The sequence below is a fragment of the Octopus bimaculoides genome, chromosome 1 (assembly GCF_046866305.1).
Source record: "Octopus bimaculoides isolate indiv1 chromosome 1, ASM4686630v1, whole genome shotgun sequence".
NCBI classification, from domain to species: Eukaryota; Metazoa; Mollusca; class Cephalopoda; order Octopoda; family Octopodidae; genus Octopus; species Octopus bimaculoides.
In genome coordinates, this window is record NC_142928.1 from 158,447,131 (window position 1) to 158,467,298 (window position 20,168).

The window sequence follows — 20,168 nt, forward strand, 5'->3', positions numbered from 1 at the left end:
GCTGCTGTCGTGTGGTACACGGAACAGTTCTCAAAGAGAAACTGGACCGAGACAAATTTGGTTGCCGAGTTAAAGCTATTTATAACAAACTATGGGCTCCCGATGGCTTCAGAATTTTACTCTGTGATTGGTCAGTTTGCGTTCTGGCGGGAACGGTTCGAAGAAGTTGCTGCTTCGAATATTAATCAGTCACGTGATGACAAGGAATGGGTTCTCTACTACGCTAGCATTTATTTATATTTAAATGAGAAGATTGTATGTAATGGCGATAGTAGTTTTGTATCTAGTGACGATAGGTAGTTTCACTACAGTATTGTGCGCACTCATTAATTTAATTTAATTAATTAATTTTTTTCACGTTAAATTCCGATATAATCGGTATCTGCACACTCTGAAAGATATTATAAGAAAATTTTATTGTAAAAAAAAAAAAAATCCACATTTTTCTGAAAGTTATGAGGAAACAAATTCGTTTCGTGTGATTTATCCGAAACTCCTTCCCACTGCCAACGAAAAAATACAGTCGGAATCTACACTATTTGTAGACAGTTTGGAGAAGATAAAGAATACACACACTCGGTATTTAGGGTTACGGTTTTGGTTACGCCGAAAACGGGTGGTGTGCATATTCCTTACCTCCGCCGAAAGTTTCATTAAAAAAACATTGACGGAGACGGACTATATGTAATCTGAACCTTTCCCCCCCTTATTTATTTATTTTTTTTACGGAATCCCACGTTTTAGGCTATGGAGATTCCGATTCTGAAAAAAAAATTTTTTAATCTCAAATTCAAAATTTCGATTCCCCCCCCCCCCCCCCCCCCCCCCATTTAAAAATATTTTCCGGAAATTTTTTTTTTTAGAAATGCGTAAAAAAATACGGAGATTATGATTCTGAAAAAAACATTTTTTCTGAAAGTTATGAAGAGATAAAGTCTGGGTCCAGCAGAAAGTTTCAAATCCAAGGTCGAATGCTTTCTAGTTTGCAACACAGAGGCCCCCTTATAGATCTGTAAATTAACCAATGAAATGTTAAAGGCGTAATTACATTATCACTCTGCTTCAAGGGAGGTCACTACCACAATATTTTCTCTTAACATGGCTAGCCTTAAAGTCTACTTCGATCTTCTCTCTCAACCTTCCAGAGCTGTTTACATATTTTTGAAAATCAATAACATACCATTTATAGAAAAGCCAGTTGCTTTGCGTAAAGGTCAGTGAAATCTATAATTATTTCTGTTATTATTTAGACTCAGCTCGGCTTTTTGATTAAATTAAAGCTGTGCAACTATCCAGCCTTTTTATTTTGTTATGAATCCTGCATATCAAGCGATTTTAGAGTTATTTGGCTATTATTTCTAGCAGGCCGAGCAGTGGTGTTTGCTCGATCTGCAATTATTGCTAAGCATTAGATTAGCATTGTTCAATTTTGTTGATATTACCTACAAAATAGTGTGCTGGACAAAATGTTTTTCCTTCTACTCTGATTTTACATTACGCCCAGGTTGCACTCATCTTCGCATACTTCCCTAAAATTGTTGGCCTTGTGATTAAATTAGAAACAGCTATTATTATTCCGTCGAGGTCGAGTTTGCCTTCCATCCTTTGGGGTCGATAAAATAAGTGCCAGTTGAGCACTGAGTTCGATGTAGTAGATTTTCTCCCCAGTCCCACAAATTTCAGGCGTTGAGCCTGTGATAGAAAAGATTATTATTAAGGCGGCGAGCTAGCAGAATCGTAAGTACGCCGGGGAAAATGCATTGTGACATTTCGTTCGTTCTGAGTTCAAATTCCACCGAGGTCCACTTTGCCTGTCATCCTTCCGGGGTCGATAAAATAAGTACCAGTTAAGCACTGGGGCGATGTAACCGACTTACTCTCCTCCCCCGAAATTACTGGCCTTGTGCCGAAATGTGAAAACATTATCAAGGCAGCGAGCTGGTGGAACCGTTAGTACGTCGGCTGCATTTTTTCCAGCTTTTTATGTTCTGAGTTCAAATTCTATGAAGGTCGACTTTGCCATTTACCCTTTCCGAGTCGATGAAATAAGTACCAGTTGAGTGCTGTGGTCGATATAATCGACTTACCCATCTCCATAAATTTCAAGCTTTGTGCCTAAATTAAAAACGATAACTAATTATTATTGATATTTTTGTATTGCGTGTCATGAAAAAGAAATATATTTTCAATAAATTCTGTCAAGTGTTGACTTGTTTATGCACAAGACAATATGGCACTAAGTAAAATTATTATCTAAAATTATTTTACTAGTTTATTTGATTTTCTGTGTATATCATTTAACTATATTAATATCAAGACAAAAATGTTTAATGAGTTCGTTTTATTCTTATTAAATTTCTGTTGCAGTTTCTTTAAAATATTTTATATATACATTAATTGATATTACTTATAATTTGTTATATAGTGATATTTTGACCCATAAAGTACTGGGGTAAGCACTTACATAGCATGGACTGGTGAGTACATCTTATGAAAATGAGACTACTGTGCACAAAAAAAAAAAGTTAAAATATCTTCTTAGTATATAATGGTGGCAAGTTTTACATCATCTGAAAAGTTATTAGTTGAACTATTAGTCCTCTTGCATTCTGGTGGGTATCGGAGCGTTTGAGTGACATTAAATCCCAGCAAACACCCAAAAATTAAATGCATCTATTAGGGCCACGATCATGACCTGTGCCTGACGGCCAGGATCGTGGCCCGTCGCACGTTATGTGTTAATTACATGAAAACAAAAGTTTTAACAACTGTAATCTAAAATAATTGAAACTGGAAAAACAGCTCCTATAACATGAAAAATGTCATGAATATAGAATTAAAGATACCAAACTAAATAATGTATAATGTAATGTGTTTATTGATAATGTCTAATGTAACATGTTTATAAAGTAGATGTGACAAAGCACATAAATGGGATGCATAGCTAAAAAAAATAAAAAATAAAATAATGTATTTATTAATCATGAAAATAGATCTGTCTCTTCGAAGTATATTAAAGCTGAAATCTTGATGATGCGGGTATCCTGTATACATTAAGGAAAGGAAACAAATCTTGAACAACACTATATTAGAACCCTTAAACGTACTGCAAATGCTGACCCTCACAATCGTTGATGAACTCTCCTGACAAATTCGTATGCGCAACACTGGAGAAAAATAAATAAATAAAAAGGAAAAATGTATCACAGTAACTAACCTTCCTCTCCTGAGCAAGTTCTAGTTTGATGGACTACTGTGAAAGATATTCTATCTGGTCTCATGACTTGCTAGAAGTAGCAGTAAATGTCCCTCAAATTATACCCTACCATTTAAAAAATTGTACAACTACATTGTGTACTATAGTTCAAGGTGAAGACGAATACTTTTGATGATATATCTACCTACTTACTTCGGGGCTGACTTGGGGCTAAATAACAATATCCAAGACTTTATCCTCACAAAGCCATCTGATTGATTGATAAAGTCTCAGTCACCAATGCACTTCAACTTCTAACCTGTAGAATTCTTTACCTTTCCTACTGCAACTACAGTTTTTACTTTTAGAACTATCTAGCTACATGTCAACTCTATCCAAGATTTCCCCTCATCACTCACACTGTGTTCCATCTTCTCACCAGTATACACAATCCTTCTCCTTAGAACATCAACCCAGTGAAATTCTTTTGCTTCCATATATTATTCTGTAGTTGTTGACTTTGAGATATTCAAATTGAATACCAAGTTGTATCGATATCCAGATTCTCGGAATGCCAGTGAAGGTGAAGGTCACAGCCCTATTCTTGCTGATTAAACCTAAAAAAGATAGCATTTGACCTATAAAATGTATAAAAATATTGTATCAATAAAAAGAAAAGTTTCCAAAAAATGAAAAGAAAGACAAGCAGTTTTCTAAATTTAATCATCATAGATAAAAAAAATAATTTGAACTTTCTAGCTCCAGTAGTTTCTCTCCCATAGGAACAGGCAATCAAGCAATGAAGCAAACAAACCTGGTTAAGATAGAGACACTGAATTTTATGGTAGTTGAACATAGTGGATGTTAGGAAGGATGGTAATGGTGTGTGACAACTGATATTTACTTGAAAACTTATTTTATTTCTCTGTGAAATGTTGATAGTATTTTACAATAGCTAACTTATAGGTTAGCTATTGTAGGTCTTATCTTACTGCAGTGACTACTCTTTTGTCTCCCTCCTCCTCCTCCTCCTCACTTTTCCTTATCTCTCTCTCCTTTCTTTGCTTCTTATTTCTTAATGTCTTGTGACTCACTTGTTACAATCATGTTAGTGATAATTAACTTTTAGATAGATATGAATTGCTGGGGTTAAAGAGATTATGAAACTGTGAGAGTCACTTTCCAAGAGCATCATTAAAAGATTAAATTGTTAAACAAATGGATTGATATATTCAGTTTACTGCTAACATTGCTTTATCAAAATAACAAACGCCATTGGAAAACTAAATTAAACCAGTGCTTGACTGGTAATTATTTTATCTAACACGCAAAGATGAAAAGCAGAATTAACCTTGGTGGAATATGAACTGAGAATATAAAAAGCATAACTAAATATTGGTTTCAAATTTTAGCACAAGGCCAGTAATTTCAGGGGAGGGACTAAGTGGATTACAGCGACCTCAGCACTCAGCTGGTGCTTATTTTATCAACCCCAAAAGGATGAAAGGCAAAATTGACCTCAGAACATAAAAATGGACAAAATGCCACTCAGCATTTTGCCTGGTTTGCTAATAGTTCTGCCAGCTTGCCTCCTTAGCACAACTTAATATTGTGAGATATTTCATCTAACAATGAACCAATTCCACATTCTATACCCTTGTAATAATAATGGTTTGGGGATTTAGGCACAAAGCAAGTGATTTCTGGAGGAAGGGATAAGTTAATAACATTGACTACAGTACTTGACTGGTATTTTATTTTATTAAAGGGATAAAAGGCAAAGTTGGCCTTGGGTTCAAAATTTTATTTGAACTCATAATGTAAAGAGCTAGAACAAATACTCTATGATATTTTGTCCTGTACTCTAATGATTCTATGAATTCATCACCTTTAAATTTGATGGGAGGTTCAACTGTATCTGCTCTAAAGCAAATGGCTCAGTGGCTAGAGTGTCGGGCTCACAATCATATGGTAGCGTGATCTATTCCTGGACCAGGCTGTGTTGTGTTTTTGAGTAAGACACTTTACTTCACATTGCTCCAGTTGACTCAGTTGTAGAAATGAGTTGTGATGTCACTGGTGCCAAGCTGTATTGACCTTTGCCTTTCCCTTGGTTAACATCAGTGGCATAGAGAGGGGAGACTGGTATGCATGGGCGACTGCTAGTTTTCCATAAACAACCTTACTCGAACTTGTGGCTCAGAGGATAACTTTCTTGGTGAAATCCCATAGTCATTCATGACTGAGTGGGGTCTTTGCCTTTTCTTAGTACTTGACTGGTGAGTTGTTTTATTGAACCTAGAAGGATTAAAGGCCAAGTTGACTTTAGTGGGATTTGAAATTAGAATGCACAGAACTAGAAGAAATACTACAAAGCATTTTATCTGACACTAATGGTCCTGCAAATCCACCAGCTTTAAATTTGGTGGGAGGGTTCAAGTCAATTACATTGACCCTCATGCTAGACTGGTACTTAATTTTATTGGCTGATTTGAACTCAGAATGTGAAGTCATAATTAAAGAATGAAAGGCATGTTGATAGGGTTCTCTAAATTATGATAATTAAACTCATGGCTTCTATGCTAATCCATGCTAATAATTCTGCTGGCAGTGAACTGGAAGAATTGTTAGCAAACTGGGGTCAATTTTGCCTTACGTCCTGTTGGGGTTGATAAAATAAATACCAGTTGGACACTGGGATCAAAATAAACAACTTACCCCTTCCCCAAAAATTTTTGGCCGTGTGCTAAAATTTGAAATCAATAATCATGGCTTCTAATTTAGGCACAAAGCCAGTAGCTGCTGTGGGATTTTTCAATACCACAAACTCCAGCACTTGACTAATACTTAATTTTAGTGATTCTGGAAGGATGTAAGTCAAAGTTGACTTCAGTGAGATTTGAACTGAGAATGTAAAGAGCCAAAACAAATACTACAAAGCATATATCAAATATAATGATTTATAATTTATGCATGAAGTCACACACTAAATAAAGTATCTAAAGTCACCACAGATGCTAGGCCACATGCTTTCTTAGAGAATAAATTACAAAGGAAAATTACTTAGACATGCCATTCACATAAAAAACAGCAGTTAAGTTAGTGTTTACATATTTATTGCAGGGAAAATTAAAAAAGCTAGGAGAGTATAGTATTAGTCATTGACTGATGTTATTTTTTTTAATTACCCTAATAAATACAGAGGGAAACTCTGGAGACTGTTTGAGGGATCATCTCTGAATACCAGACACATTGCTTAACTAAAACTACATCTGAAAGACAAGATATCCTCTTCAGAGCCCCACAAATATTTCACTCACAGGGCATCAACAGATGGAGTACTGCTTCCATATCTGGAACAGTGCTACTACTGGATTCACAAACATCTTAGATCATATCTGAAAGAGGGCCATCTGACAAACTGGTAAAAACTCGTTTGCCAACACATTATAGACTGTAATCCATAGATATACTGCACCTTCTCTTTGCTTATTCTATTACTAGTAAATGGTCTATACTTCTCTGAACTGAATAGTTGTATATCATCTTCTCCCAGACCAACTGTTCCTATCTCTTATTATCACTACAGTGCCTCATCTCTTAACCCATGCACTATACACTCTAAGCACTCCTTTCTCCCCAGAACTTCAAAACCCTGGAAATTTCTCACTATTCCAGTTTTGCCAGCCAACATCAATGTTCAAGCTGAAATCAACCACCAATCTCACCAGCCTTGAAGAGCCTACATATGCATGGTTTTCCTTCTGATTAAATCATAATAAAATTACCCACCTCAAAAACATGAAGACAAAGTTGATCCAAGTGGAATTTGAACCTAGAACTCAAGGAGGCATAACTAAATAGAGTCAAAAATTTATTGCCTCAGGTGCATGCATGACTGTGTGGAAAGAAGTTAGCCTCCCAACCACATGGTTCTTGGTTCAATCCCACTGTGTGGCACCATGGGAAAGTGTCTTCTGTAGCACTAGGTTGATCAAAGCATTATGAATAGATTTGGTAGACAGAAACTGAAAGAGGCCCATCATATATACATGTGTGTGTGTGTGTGTGTGTGTGTGTTACCTTGATGTCATGTAATAGTTGTAAATGAATATCTCATCTTGCAAGCAGTGTCCTTTGTTTCTAATCTTCCACAAAAACATGTCTAATCATGAGGAAATATTATCTTACTTGGAAACAGTTGAGGGCATCCAGCTATAGAAAATCTACCCCAACTAAATGCCTTCCAGCTCATGTGAGCATGGAAAAGTGGATGTTAAAATGATGATGATGATGATGTCTATTCTTTTTGTGCTACTCTACCAGCAAACATTCTTTCTCCAAGTGTTTCAGGTTCCATTCTGAACAGGAATTTGATGTTTCATAGTTTTTTCTGTTACTGTAAAGCTGTGCAAAGTAAAAATGTTTGTTAAATAATGTTGATTTACATATTTCATTAATTATAGCTGAACATAAATATGAAGAATATACCAAAGTGAATTGTTTCCAAAAAGTTCCAGCAATTGATGATGATGGTTTTGTTCTTCGAGAAAGGTATAAATATATTATTTTTGCTTAACTCCTAATTTTTTTCAAAGTATTTTTTATTTGCCGTATTGTTTTGGGATAACACTCAAGACTTCTTGTAGTGTGTAGTTATTTCTGTAAGTGACTGTCTTTTCGTTAAGTATAGTGACAACAAAATGTTTTAACTTCTTTCTGTATCTAACAAAACACTTGTCAATTTTTCAGTGTTTCTTTTTGCTTTTTATATCATCTTCATCATTGTCGTTATCGCCATCATCATCACTGTTGTTGTTATCATCATATAGTTCCACATACACTGTGTTAAATAAATTGGGATATACAATCATGAGTGTAATGTTTTTCAATCAAAAATTGATCAGTATTGAACTGGAATGAAACAACACACTTGATAACATGACATAAGCCACTGATCTGTTGCCTCGCTGATTATCTCGTGCTGTGTCTTTGTCACTAATTCTGTATTTATTTATTTATTCATTTTACAAGGTATTTTGTTATATTTATACTGGCTTTAGTCTTTGGACTGCAAGCATACTGGGGCAATATGTTGAAAGGTTTTTAGATGATACTGGGTCATCCCACAAATAATGTAGTTTTTTATACTTCTTTTATTTTTCTTAATTAAGATAAACAAAGTTCTTTTTTCATCTAAAATATACTCTCCTTCATTTTCTACAATGCTTTTCCATCTATCTGGTAGACTTGCAAAACTCCTCTCCCAAAATTCACTTGTTTGTGATGGAAAAGTTTTCTCCAGTGCTGTTCTGACCTTGTCTACAGAATTCATGTTTTCTCCGTTCAAGTGATTTTGAAGACTGCAAAATAAATAACCAGATGGGACAATGTCCGGTGAATATCTTACGTACTGAATTTATCGATACAAATATTGTATGTGATGTAATTACCGATCGTACGCATTCATTATTTGTTTATACTTGTATCATACTAGACAACTACAAGTTACAACACGTTGGTGGTCGCTTGTACACTTGTCTGAAACTCTGACACCGCCAGTTGACAGCTTGACTGTTTTGGTGGTGTACACTTCAATTGTTACTCGTGATTTAAAATTTGTTTAACAACATTTTAAGTGAGTGTTTTTGTTTTGTAACCCTTTGTGAAGTAATGGCAGACAATAGTGTGTCCAAAAAGAGGAAGTGGTACACCCAAACTTTTTTCAAGAAGTGGTGGTTGGAGGATGCTGAGCTCAAAGATTTGGTTAAGGCAAGATGATAAAAATCCTGACATCTACTACGTTATGTTGAAAATGCTAACAAACCAATGTTGTTAGTTCATAAAAACACTGCCAAACACAAGAAAGCTTTTGATTGTGCAAAATCTGCTATTAAAGTAGATCTGTTTATTGTTAGAAAAACATGATATATTAAACGAAAAATTGCTATGGCAGACTTGCTCCTTACAGGTTATGTTGCTGAACATCACGTACCTTTCGTCCATATAAATCACTTAGCTGAAGTTTGTAAAAAGGCCTTTCCCAATAGTCAAATAGCTAAAAATCTACAAATGAAGAAGAACAAAATTAACATACATTATGCAAGATGGAATTGCACATTATGAATGAAATGAAATCTTGGAAATTCTCAAGAAACAAGATTTCATTATTGATGAGAGTACAGACATCTCAGTGACACAAATCTTAGCAATAGCTGTTCGCTTTTTTGATGAACAATCACTTAATGTCAAGGATGCTCTTCTGGATGCAATTGTAGTTGATGCTGTCAAGTCGACGCTTACAAAAGATGTATCTATGAGCAACATACTTGGATTTGCCTGCCGTTGCCATGGCTTATGCTTATTGTCCAATCCCCATATATTGCATTAATATTCCTCGCACTTTCCGTTGCGTTGTTGCCTTTATTGAACTCATAAAGCAAAATATACCGAATATGCTCTTTTATCACTTCCATTATAGCTTTGAAAAAACATAACTGCTAGGAGTGACTGTGTGGTAAGTAGCTTGCTTACCAACCACATGGTTCCGGGTTCAGTCCCACTGTGTGGTATCTTGGGCAAGTGTCTTCTATAGCCTCGGGCCGACCAAAGCCTGTGAGTGGATTTGGTAGACGGAAACTGAAAGAAGCCCGTCGTATCATCATCATCATCATCATCGTTTAACGTCCGCTTTCCATGCTAGCATGGGTTGGACGATTTGACTGAGGACTGGTGAAACCGGATGGCAACACCAGGCTCCAGTCTGATTTGGCAGAGTTTCTACAGCTGGATGCCCTTCCTAACGCCAACCACTCAGAGAGTGTAGTGGGTGCTTTTACGTGTCACCCGCACGAAAACGGCCACGCTCGAAATGGTGTCTTTTATGTGCCACCCGCACAAGCCAGTCCAGGGGCACTGGCAACGATCTCGCTCGAAAATCCTACAGGAGCCAGTCAGGCGGTACTGGCAACGGCCACGCTCAAAATGGTGCATCTCATGTGCCACCCGCACAAGAACCAGTCCAGGGGCACTGGCAACGATCTTACTTGGCTTGCCGGGTCTTCTCACGCACAGCCCATTTCCAAAGGTCTCGGTCCGTAGTCATCGCCTCGGTGAGGCCCAATGTACGAAGGTCTTGCCTCACCACCTCAGCCCAGGTCTTCCTGGGCCTACCTCTTCCACGGGTTCCCTCAACTGTTAGGGTGTGGCACTTTTTCACGCAGCTATCCTCCTCCATTCTCACCACATGTCCATACCAGCGCAATCGTCTCTCTTGCACGCCACAACTGATGCTTCTAATGTTCAGCTTTTCTCTCAAGATACTTACACTCTGACGGGTATTCACATTGACATTACACATCCAACGGAGCATACTGGCTTCATTCCTTGCGAGCTTACGTATGTCCTCAGCAGTTACAGCCCATGTTTCACTGCCATGTAGCATGGTTGTTCGTACGCATGCGTCATACAGTCTGCCTTTTACTCTGAGTGAGAGTCCCTTTGTCGCCAGCAGGGGTAAGAGCTCTCTAAACTTTGCCCAGGCTATTCTTATTCTAGCAGCTACACTTTCAGCGCACCCACCCCCACTACTAACTTGGTCGCCCAGATAGCGGAAGCTATCGACTACCTCTAGTTTTTCACCCTGGAATGAGATAGAAGTTGTTTCCTGTTTGTTTGCAGTCTTTATTGCACCTGAACATCTGCCACAAACAAAAACTAACTTGCTAGTTAACCTGCCTTTGATGTTGCTGCACCTCTTATGTGTCCATAGCTTGCACCGGGTACATCTTATAGAGTTACTACCTACTCCTTTTCTACATACTGAGCAGGGCCATCTACCTGAAGGGGTTTGTGTTTTATCTACCTTCCTACTTATTAGGATTTTGGTTTTAGCTAGGTTGACTCTAAGGCCCTTCAATTCTAGACCTTGCTTCCACACCTGAAACTTCTCCTCTAGTTCTGATAGTGACTCCGCAATTAGGGCAAGGTCATCAGCATAGAGGAGCTCCCAGGGGCAACCTGTCTTGAACTCCTCTGTGATTGCCTGGAGGACTATGGTAAATAATAGGGGGCTGAGGACGGAACCTTGGTGGACCCCTACCTCTACCCGGAATTCATTGCTGTACTCATTTCCAACCCTCACCTTACTGGCCGCATCTCTGTACATGGCTCGCACAGCTCTCACTAGCCATTCTTCTATCCCAAGTTTCCTCATTGACCACCAGATAAGGGATCGGGGGACCCTGTCAAAGGCTTTCTCCATATATGTATATATATATATATATATATATATATATCATCATCATCGTTTAACGTCCACTTTCCATGCTAGCATATATATATGTATGTGTGTCTGTGTTTGTCTCCCCAACTTCGCTTGATAACCGATGCTGGTGTGTTTACGTCCCCGTAACTTAGCGGTTTGGCAAAAGAGACCGATAGAATAAGTACTAGGCTTCCAAAGAATAAGTCCTGGGGTCGATTTGCTCGACTAAAGGCGGTGTTCCAGCATGGCCACAGTCAAAAGACTGAAACAAGTAAAAGAGTAAAAAATTGACCTGCACTCTTTAAAACTTGCACAAAGAATAAGGACAAGGTAAAATTACTACCTGCTTTTATAGCAAGATAATGCAGGTAGTTTATCCCCTTCCGACTTTTAGTTCAGGCAATGGAAAAAACCGCATTGTTTATGGGATGACCCAATGTAAATCCCTGCATTTATCCATTTGCTAAAATGATTAGTCACTGAATGAAAGGAGTTAACTCCCTTCTGTGAATTTACGTGCTTAACATGCACACTAATAATACACACACACAGAAACGTACATACATACACATCATTATCATCATCACCACCACAACCACCTATGTTCACTTCTCTATGCTGGCATGGGTTGAACAGGTCTAGGTATATAGCAACATACAAAACTGCCATCTTCTGTATGTATGATTTTTACAGCAGGATGTTCTTTCCTCCACCAACCACATTACAGCATAAACTGGGTATATTTTATTATGCCACTGGTACTAAAAATGTTGCCCTCCAACAAGACTAAAGCTCATTCTGTCCTATATCACCTCTGTTCCTTGTTTTTTTTTTTTTAATATTTATATGATTTTTTATAGGCGCAGGAGTGGCTGTGTGGTAAGTAGCTTGCTCACCAACCACATGGTTCCGGGTTCAGTCCCACTGTGTGGCACCTTGGGCAAGTGTCTTCTACTATAGCCTCGGGCCGACCAAAGCCTTGTGAGTGGATTTGGTAGACAGAAAACTGAAAGAAGCCCATCATATATATGCGTGTGTGTGTGTGTGTTTGTCCCCCCCCAACATCGCTTGCCAACCGATGGTGATGTGTTTACATCCCCGTAACTTAGCAGTTCGGCAAAAGAGACCGATAGAATAAGTACTAGGCTTACAAAGAATAAGTCCTGGGATCGATTTGCTCAACTAAAGGCAGTGCTCCAGCATGTCCGCAGTCAAAAAAGTAAAGAGTATAGTTGGATACCCTTCCTACTGCCTCTCATGTTATGACATGAACTGGTTATATTCTACTGTATCACTAGCACTAGAGAGATTGTCTCCAACAAGTGTCCCCTCTACTTTATATTGCCTCCATTTGCTCCAACCTCTCATTAACCATCATATATAATTGCAGTTTTAATTCAGAGTTAATACTCTAGCTTGTGGCAGTATCCCCATATCCTCCATATGATTAGGGCAGAGCTCTTTCCATATTCTGTTGGGATTGTTCAAATTATCCAGCTTTTCTGATGGCTGTCTTTACTACTTTGGTGGGAATTGGGGTCTGTGTTTATTCTTGCTTGTAAGGAAAATGGGTATATTGTTGTTTCAGTCATGAAATAGAGAAAAGCTTTTACAAGAGTAGTTAGCACTCTTGGATAAAAACAGTCTGGATATTACATGTATGGTGATGCAAACAAGAAAAATAGAACTCAAAATATGAGTCCTCTGTGTAGGCACTTTTAATATCTAGTGGAAGCAACAGAGTGACTCAAGGGCCGAGAGTTTCATGCATTGACACTTATCAGTTTGATAAGTGCCTATGCATTAAATTCTTGGCCCTTGAATCATTCTGTTGCTTCTGCTAAACACTAATAAAAATATAGTACAGATATTAAATATAGGAAAATGTCTCTGTTACTGCAGTGGTTTAACTTTTGCCTGATTTTTATTGTTTCTTTTTTAGTGTGGCCATTTTAAAGTACCTTACTATCAAAAATAATCTAGCTGACCATTGGTACCCAAAAGATTTCCATACTCAGTTGCGTGTTGATGAATACCTCCACTGGCAACATTTTAACACACGCCTCAATGCTGCTATGGTGTTTCGGAATCTGGTATGATGTTTTACTACTTTCAAAAAAAAACAAAATTTTAAAACCTAAAAACTAAATGATATTTGTACTGTATGTTAAAGTATACTCTTACTCTTTACTTGTTTCAGTCATTTGACTGTGGCCATGCTGGAGCACCACCTTTAGTTGAGCAAATCAACCCCGGGACTTATTCTTTGTAAGCCTAGTACTTATTCTATCGGTCTCTTTTGCCGAACTGCTAAGTGACAGGGACATAAACACACCAACATCAGTTGTCAAGCAATGCTAGGGGGGACAAACACAGACACACAAACACACACACACACGCATACATATATATATATATACATATATGCGATGGGCTTCTTTCAGTTTCCATCTACCAAATCCACTCACAAGACTTTGGTCGGCCCGAGGCTATAGTAAAAAACGCTTGCCCAAGATGCCATGCAATGGGACTGAACCCGGAACCATGTGGTTGGTAAGCAAGCTACTTACCACACAGCCACTCCTGCACCTATGATCATTCTGGTACTATATTTTACAGACACTTGAAAAATAAAAGGCAAAGTTGACTTTAACCATTGCAGAATTTGAACTCAGAATGTAATGAGTTGGGAAAAGTATTGCTTAGCATTTTCTCTGATGCTCTAATTATTCTGCTAGCTTACCTCTTTCAATAATTGTTTCTAAATTAGGCTTAAATCCAGTAATTTTGTAGGGAAGGGGCTAGTCATGTCAGTACTTGACTAGTTCTTATTTTGATCTTTGCAGTACTTGAACTTAAAAATTAAAGGGCTAGACCAAATATCTCAAGACATCTGTTTAATAATAATAATAATAATAATAATAATCCTTTCTACTAAAGGCACAAGGCTTGAAATTTTGGGAGGGGAATAGCTGATTACATCGACCTTAGTACTTGACTGGTACTTAATTTATTGACCCTGAAAGGATGAATGACAAAGTCGACCTTGCTGGAATTTGAACTCAGACATAAAGACAGATGAAATGCCACTAAGTATTTTTCCCAGTGTGCTAACGATTCTGCAAGCTTGCCACCTTTGTTGATGATAATGGTTTCAAATTTTGCTACAAGTGCAGTAATTTTGGGGGAGGGGATGAATCAATTACATTGACCCCAGTGTTCAACTGGTATTATACTAATTTTTTCAACTCCAAAAGGATGAAAGGCAAAGCTGACCTCAGTGGAATTTAAACTCAGAATGTAACGATGGGAAAAATACCGCTAAGCATTTCATCCAGTGTGCTCACAGTTCTGCCAACTTGTCACCTCAATAATAATAATAATAATAATAATAATAATAATAATAATAATGGTCTCTGATAAAAGCACAAGACCAGTAATATTTTGAGGGGTGGGGTTTAATTGATACCATCAACACCAGTACTTGATTGGTACTTTATTTTATTAACCACAGGCAGAGTTGATCTTGGCAGGGCTTGAACTCAGGATGTAAAGAAGTAGAATAAATACTGCAAAGCATTTTTTCAACACTTTAATGATTCTGCCAGCTCTCCACCTTAATATTGATAATGTTTTCATATATGGGAGCTTTATCTCCACTCTATAGAAGTGGTGAAATAGGAAGCTGCACACACACACATTCACACAGACTTTTACACACATATGCACATGCAGAACTACATTCATACATACACATACACAATCACATGTGTGTATCAGTTACTTTCAAATCAATTTATAAATAATTTCAACCTACTTTTCTTGCAGCTGCTGGATCCCCAGATGACAGGGAAACCAATTTCTTGGAAAAGAGTCGAGTTTTTTAAAAATGAATTGGCAACAACTGTTGAACACTTAGACAAAGCTTTTCTCCAAGACGGACCATATTTAGCTGGTCAGAAAAACATATCAATCTGTGATATTCTTGGTGCTTGTGAGCTGATGCAGCTCAATGCTGTTCATGAAGAAGCTTGTTATGAAAATAACAATAATGTTAACTCTTGGATGCAACGAGTGAAGAAAGATTTGTCCTCGCATTTTGATGAAGCTCACAAAATTGTTTACAGAGCAAGAGAAGTATTTGGTAAATCTAAAAGTAAGCTATAAATCGTAATAGGAATATATGTTGCTGTCTTATTCAGCAGTTCCTAAACTATTTTTTTATTATCTGTACCTTGCCTTGGAGCAAATAAAAATATCAAAGAAGTATTAATAAAAGTTGTACACATATATAATTCAAACTGAAGAAAATTACTGAGAACTTATATTTTCAATAAATTAAGACATTTTGAAAACAAAGAAAATGTCTTGATTTTCTTTTTTTTTTTTTGCAAAGCATCTTGATTTACTGAAAAAAAAACAAAATCAAGACTTTATATATAAAATTTCAGCTTAGGTTTTAAATAAAATTTTCATTATTCTTGTGGTACACCTATGTACATCTTGCAGCACCTAAGTGTACAATATTCATTGTTTCAGAATCTAGTCACCATCAAAATAAATACAATAATTTCAATCCCTTAAAACAATGTTTAAAAATAAAATGCATATAGTATAAAGAATGTATGTACACACACACGCATATATCTCAAGTCATGCCATAACTTGCATTATGACCTGTAATTGAAAATATTAATTTCTACAATGGTGTTCTCAATGCTAAATAGTTGTCAATTTATTTATAGAGTGGCATGGAACACTGGGAGGGAGGTCATAAAGTTATAATTCATTTCCAAATATTATCTATTTCCTTATCATTCAACTATGACCCCCCCACTGTGTTCCATGCCACTCTATAAATAAATTGTAGTCTGTTCTCTTAGCTATTTCTGCTACAATAGCCACAGCATGAATTTCTTCCATCCTTTTGCTCTGTTAAAATATTTAAGAAAAATTATATTAATGTATCTTGTCTGTTGAAATTCCATATCTGTGCAGCTGAAGATAGTGTTGTATTTAAAATTGATGCAATGATTGCATTGTTCAATTAAATGGAGCTGCTTGAAACGGTTGTACTACATTACTACTTGAAATCCTGTTACTTATTTTGATTTTATATATATGTGTGTGTGTGTGTGTGCAGAAATTCCTGTTTCGCTTGTGAAAATGCATGGCCTAGTGGTTAGAGTGTTTGACCCATGATCTATCATGTCCTATGGACTGAACAATAACATCTTGTGTCTGTGAATGATATTAATATAAAACAAACCAGGAGACAGTTGATTCATCATCCAGGAGCAAGTTTCATCCAAACACTATATGTACACCCAATTTCACTCTTTGGTCAACATGAGAGAAAACACTTACTCAGGATATCATGTAGATATTGAACTAGGAACCTCATGGTAGTGATGTAAATTTTTATGCTCTATATGAAACAAAATACTGATACCATTAGTGAATAGGTTACATTATTTCTATCTTGAACTTAGAAATTTAGCTTTCATTTTCAACAAACCTAGGTCTTTTACAAGATCATTTGATTCATCCTGATAAAGTTTATGTAGCTGATAGATTCACATAAAGTCTGATTATGAGATGGACAGCCTTCATGCTTCTTGCTTTCTGAATCTGTAGACAAAGTATGTGTTTCTTTGGTGGGGACTCTCCACAATGAGAACTCAATTGGTATGTGAGACTGCCATAGAGCTGAGGATAAATTAAGATATTTGTAGCATATCCATTAGGGAAGCAGAGAATATGCCTGCAAACTTCTGAGATGCCATCATAATTACACTCTACAAGAACAAAGGCACCAAATCAAACTGGAAATTACAGGGGCATTTCCCTGCTTTCCATTGCTGGAAAAATCCTGGTCCACATTCTCTTCAACAAGCTCATCACTAGTGTCTCTGAGAACAACTTGTCTGAAGCTCAGGCCGTAGCACTGTAGACATGGTATTTGGTATGTGTCAAGTCAATGAGAAATGCATTAAACAATGGATAGATTTGTATTCTGTGTTCGTAGATCCGACCAAAGCTTTTGACACAGTCAACAGAGATGCTTTGTGGACCATCCTAACCAAGATGGGCTGCCCACACAAGTTCACCTCATTGATAAGACTCTTTTATGACAATATTACTGGCCAAGTTCTTTGCAATGGTGACTGCAGCAACTCTTTCAACATTTCCAATGGCATGAAACAGGCCGCTGTCTTGTTCAACTTGTTCTTCACACTTGTCCTGCCTTACACATTGAAAGATTTAGAACTGGGCATATACATCAAATATCTCTCAGACAGCTCTGCTTTTGATCTCTGCCAACTAACTCTCTGCTCATACAAAGACAGTGGAAAAGCTTATAACTGAAGCCCTATTTGTAGATGACTTATGGCATGCAAGGAAAATCACCAGCAGACCATTGTTGATCACTTTGCAGAAAATGGAGGTCCTAGTCTAAGCAGCCCCAGACACAGTTCACCCCCAGCCAAACATCACTGATGAAGGAGTCCAGCTTAAGTGTGTGGAGAGTTTTAGGTACCTTGGCAGCTGATGGATCATTGGACAGTGAAATATTATCCAGAATCCTCAAGACTAGCCAAGCACTTGGAAGACTGAAAGTGGAAGTCCTCCAGCATAAAGGTGTAAGTCTATTGACAATGCTCAAGATCTACAAGGGTGTAGTCGTTTCTACACTACTCTACGGCTGTCAAACATGGACCTCATACTGTTGGCACATCAAACAGCTAGAACAATTTCACACAAGGGCACTGTGGAGGATCATGAGAATTTACCAGCAGGACAGTGTAACAAACCAAAAAGTACTGGACAGAGCTTGCTCAACAAGAACTGAGTCAATGTTGCTGAAGGCTCACTTATGCTGGACTGGCAATGTTATTAGAATGATTGACAACTGTGTAGTACCCAGACAGCTGTTGCAGAGTGAGCTCGCACAAACATAGAAGACCTAAACTGAGGTACAAAAACACTCTGAAAAGTAACCTCAAGTGGAGTGGTATTAGCCCATGTGAACTCAAAGCTTCTGTTGCAGACAGATCAGTGTGGAGGTCTCTCACCTCACAAGCAGCAGCTGCCTTCGAAGTGGTCCAGTGACAGCATCTCGATGCTGCAAGAAAAGACATCACAGAGCAGCATCCACTTCAATCCAGTCAACAAGTTATCACTGTGACATCTGTGGGTGCCTGTGTGCTTCTAGCTTTGGACTTTGGAACTCACATGCACTCTCATCACTGAGAACACAGACCTTGTCATCATCAGACACCGATGGACTACCTAGAAAGTGTTCTTTCCTTTCCTTCTTTTTTTATATTCCACTCTTTAGAAATGCTGGGGGTCATGTGAAAATAGTCTTTGCTGTGCTTTCCATATCATAGCTATTGTAAAAGGCTTGCACTTCTACCAGTCATTTATACACATTTTTAAACACTGAACAAATGGAGCTGCAACAAATGGAAGAAGATTATGATATTGGGCTACTAATGAGACTTCCATACTCAGCAATAAACATTTCAATAAATATTTCAATGGACTCTTCATAGATTGTTGCAAAAAGCAGATTTACTTTCATGGTGCATAAGATTAACAATTGCAGAAAGTACTTTCACTGGAAAAATAATATAACTTCTGCTGCTAATACAAATGTAAAGATACAAATTTAGAAAAACCTTTAGCAGCAAAGAACATAAAATAAATAGATTAATAAATTTAAAATGTTATTTCATAAAAGAATTTTTTAATCATGCAGTTAGTATTTACATGTATTTAAATAGAAGCTAAACTAGACACATTTTGTAAAATCTGTAATCATCCATAAGCATGCATATATATATATAAATATGCATGCATATATACATATTTGTGTACATATGTATGTGTGTGTTTACGACTATAGAAGAGTCAGTTCATGTTACTAAAAATTTCAAAGTCACTCAAAAACATACAAGATGGCTGAATTCATTACATCTGCCTCATCCAATGTGGAAAAAGAAAAAGCAAAAAAGAAAAATAGATTTATACATTGCATTTTTTCTTTGAAACAGATTAAACTAATGTTTTCTAAGTACTTTGCATTTTAGTTTTTCTTGACATATTTATATCATAGTATCTTCAAAATTTTATGCAATTTTTTTCAGAATGTGTTTCTCTAATAAATAACCAGTTTTCTTTTGTTTTTTTAATTTTCTGTTTCTCTTTCATCAACTAATCTTTCTTCTACTGACCTTTTGTGTTGCTTTTAAAGCCACACTCAAATATAATTTTGATTGATGGATAGTTTTGTTGATTTTGTCATTTTCAGAGTGAAATTTACTGGTGAATATCCCATTGTTAGTTGATTTAAAGAAATCACGTCTATGTAATCACTGCAGTAGTCTACCAACAAATCTTCAGGAATGTCACCACTGATTTCTATCATTACATCAGGGAAATGTTGTTTCAAACTTTCAGCATATTTTTTAGCAACCTGAAACACAAACAAACCAAAAGTCAAAAATAAATTCAAAATACAAATTATATACAGTTTCTTGATGTATGTTTATTTTTTATCTTTATCATATTTGTTACAAGCTGACAGATGCAAGAACATCAAAGATAGAAAAGGAATTCCAGAGTCTGACATTTTGAGGAACATGAATTGGACATAGGAGTTCATGTGGGGCCTGGTTGAAGAGACACAATTTGGGTCAC

The 20,168-nt window shown here is 37.0% G+C and overlaps 2 protein-coding genes across 2 annotated transcripts in view; one reads left to right on the forward strand and one right to left on the reverse strand.

Annotated features, from left to right (window-relative positions):
• Positions 1-19,660, forward strand: LOC106871406 (glutathione S-transferase theta-1). Its single transcript, XM_014917829.3, has 4 exons — positions 1-1,213; positions 7,663-7,750; positions 13,405-13,555; positions 15,291-19,660. Exons 1-4 carry the CDS (start codon positions 1,099-1,101, stop codon positions 15,627-15,629), a joined length of 693 nt encoding a protein of 230 aa, XP_014773315.2. The 5' UTR covers positions 1-1,098; the 3' UTR covers positions 15,630-19,660.
• Positions 19,196-20,168, reverse strand: part of LOC106871416 (nicotinate-nucleotide pyrophosphorylase [carboxylating]) — a 14,468-nt gene continuing 13,495 nt past the window's right edge. The window contains exon 3 of the mRNA XM_014917845.3: positions 19,196-19,944. Coding sequence (XP_014773331.1) covers positions 19,729-19,944 — 216 coding nt within the window. The 3' untranslated portion in view covers positions 19,196-19,728. The remainder of the gene's footprint in view (positions 19,945-20,168) is intronic.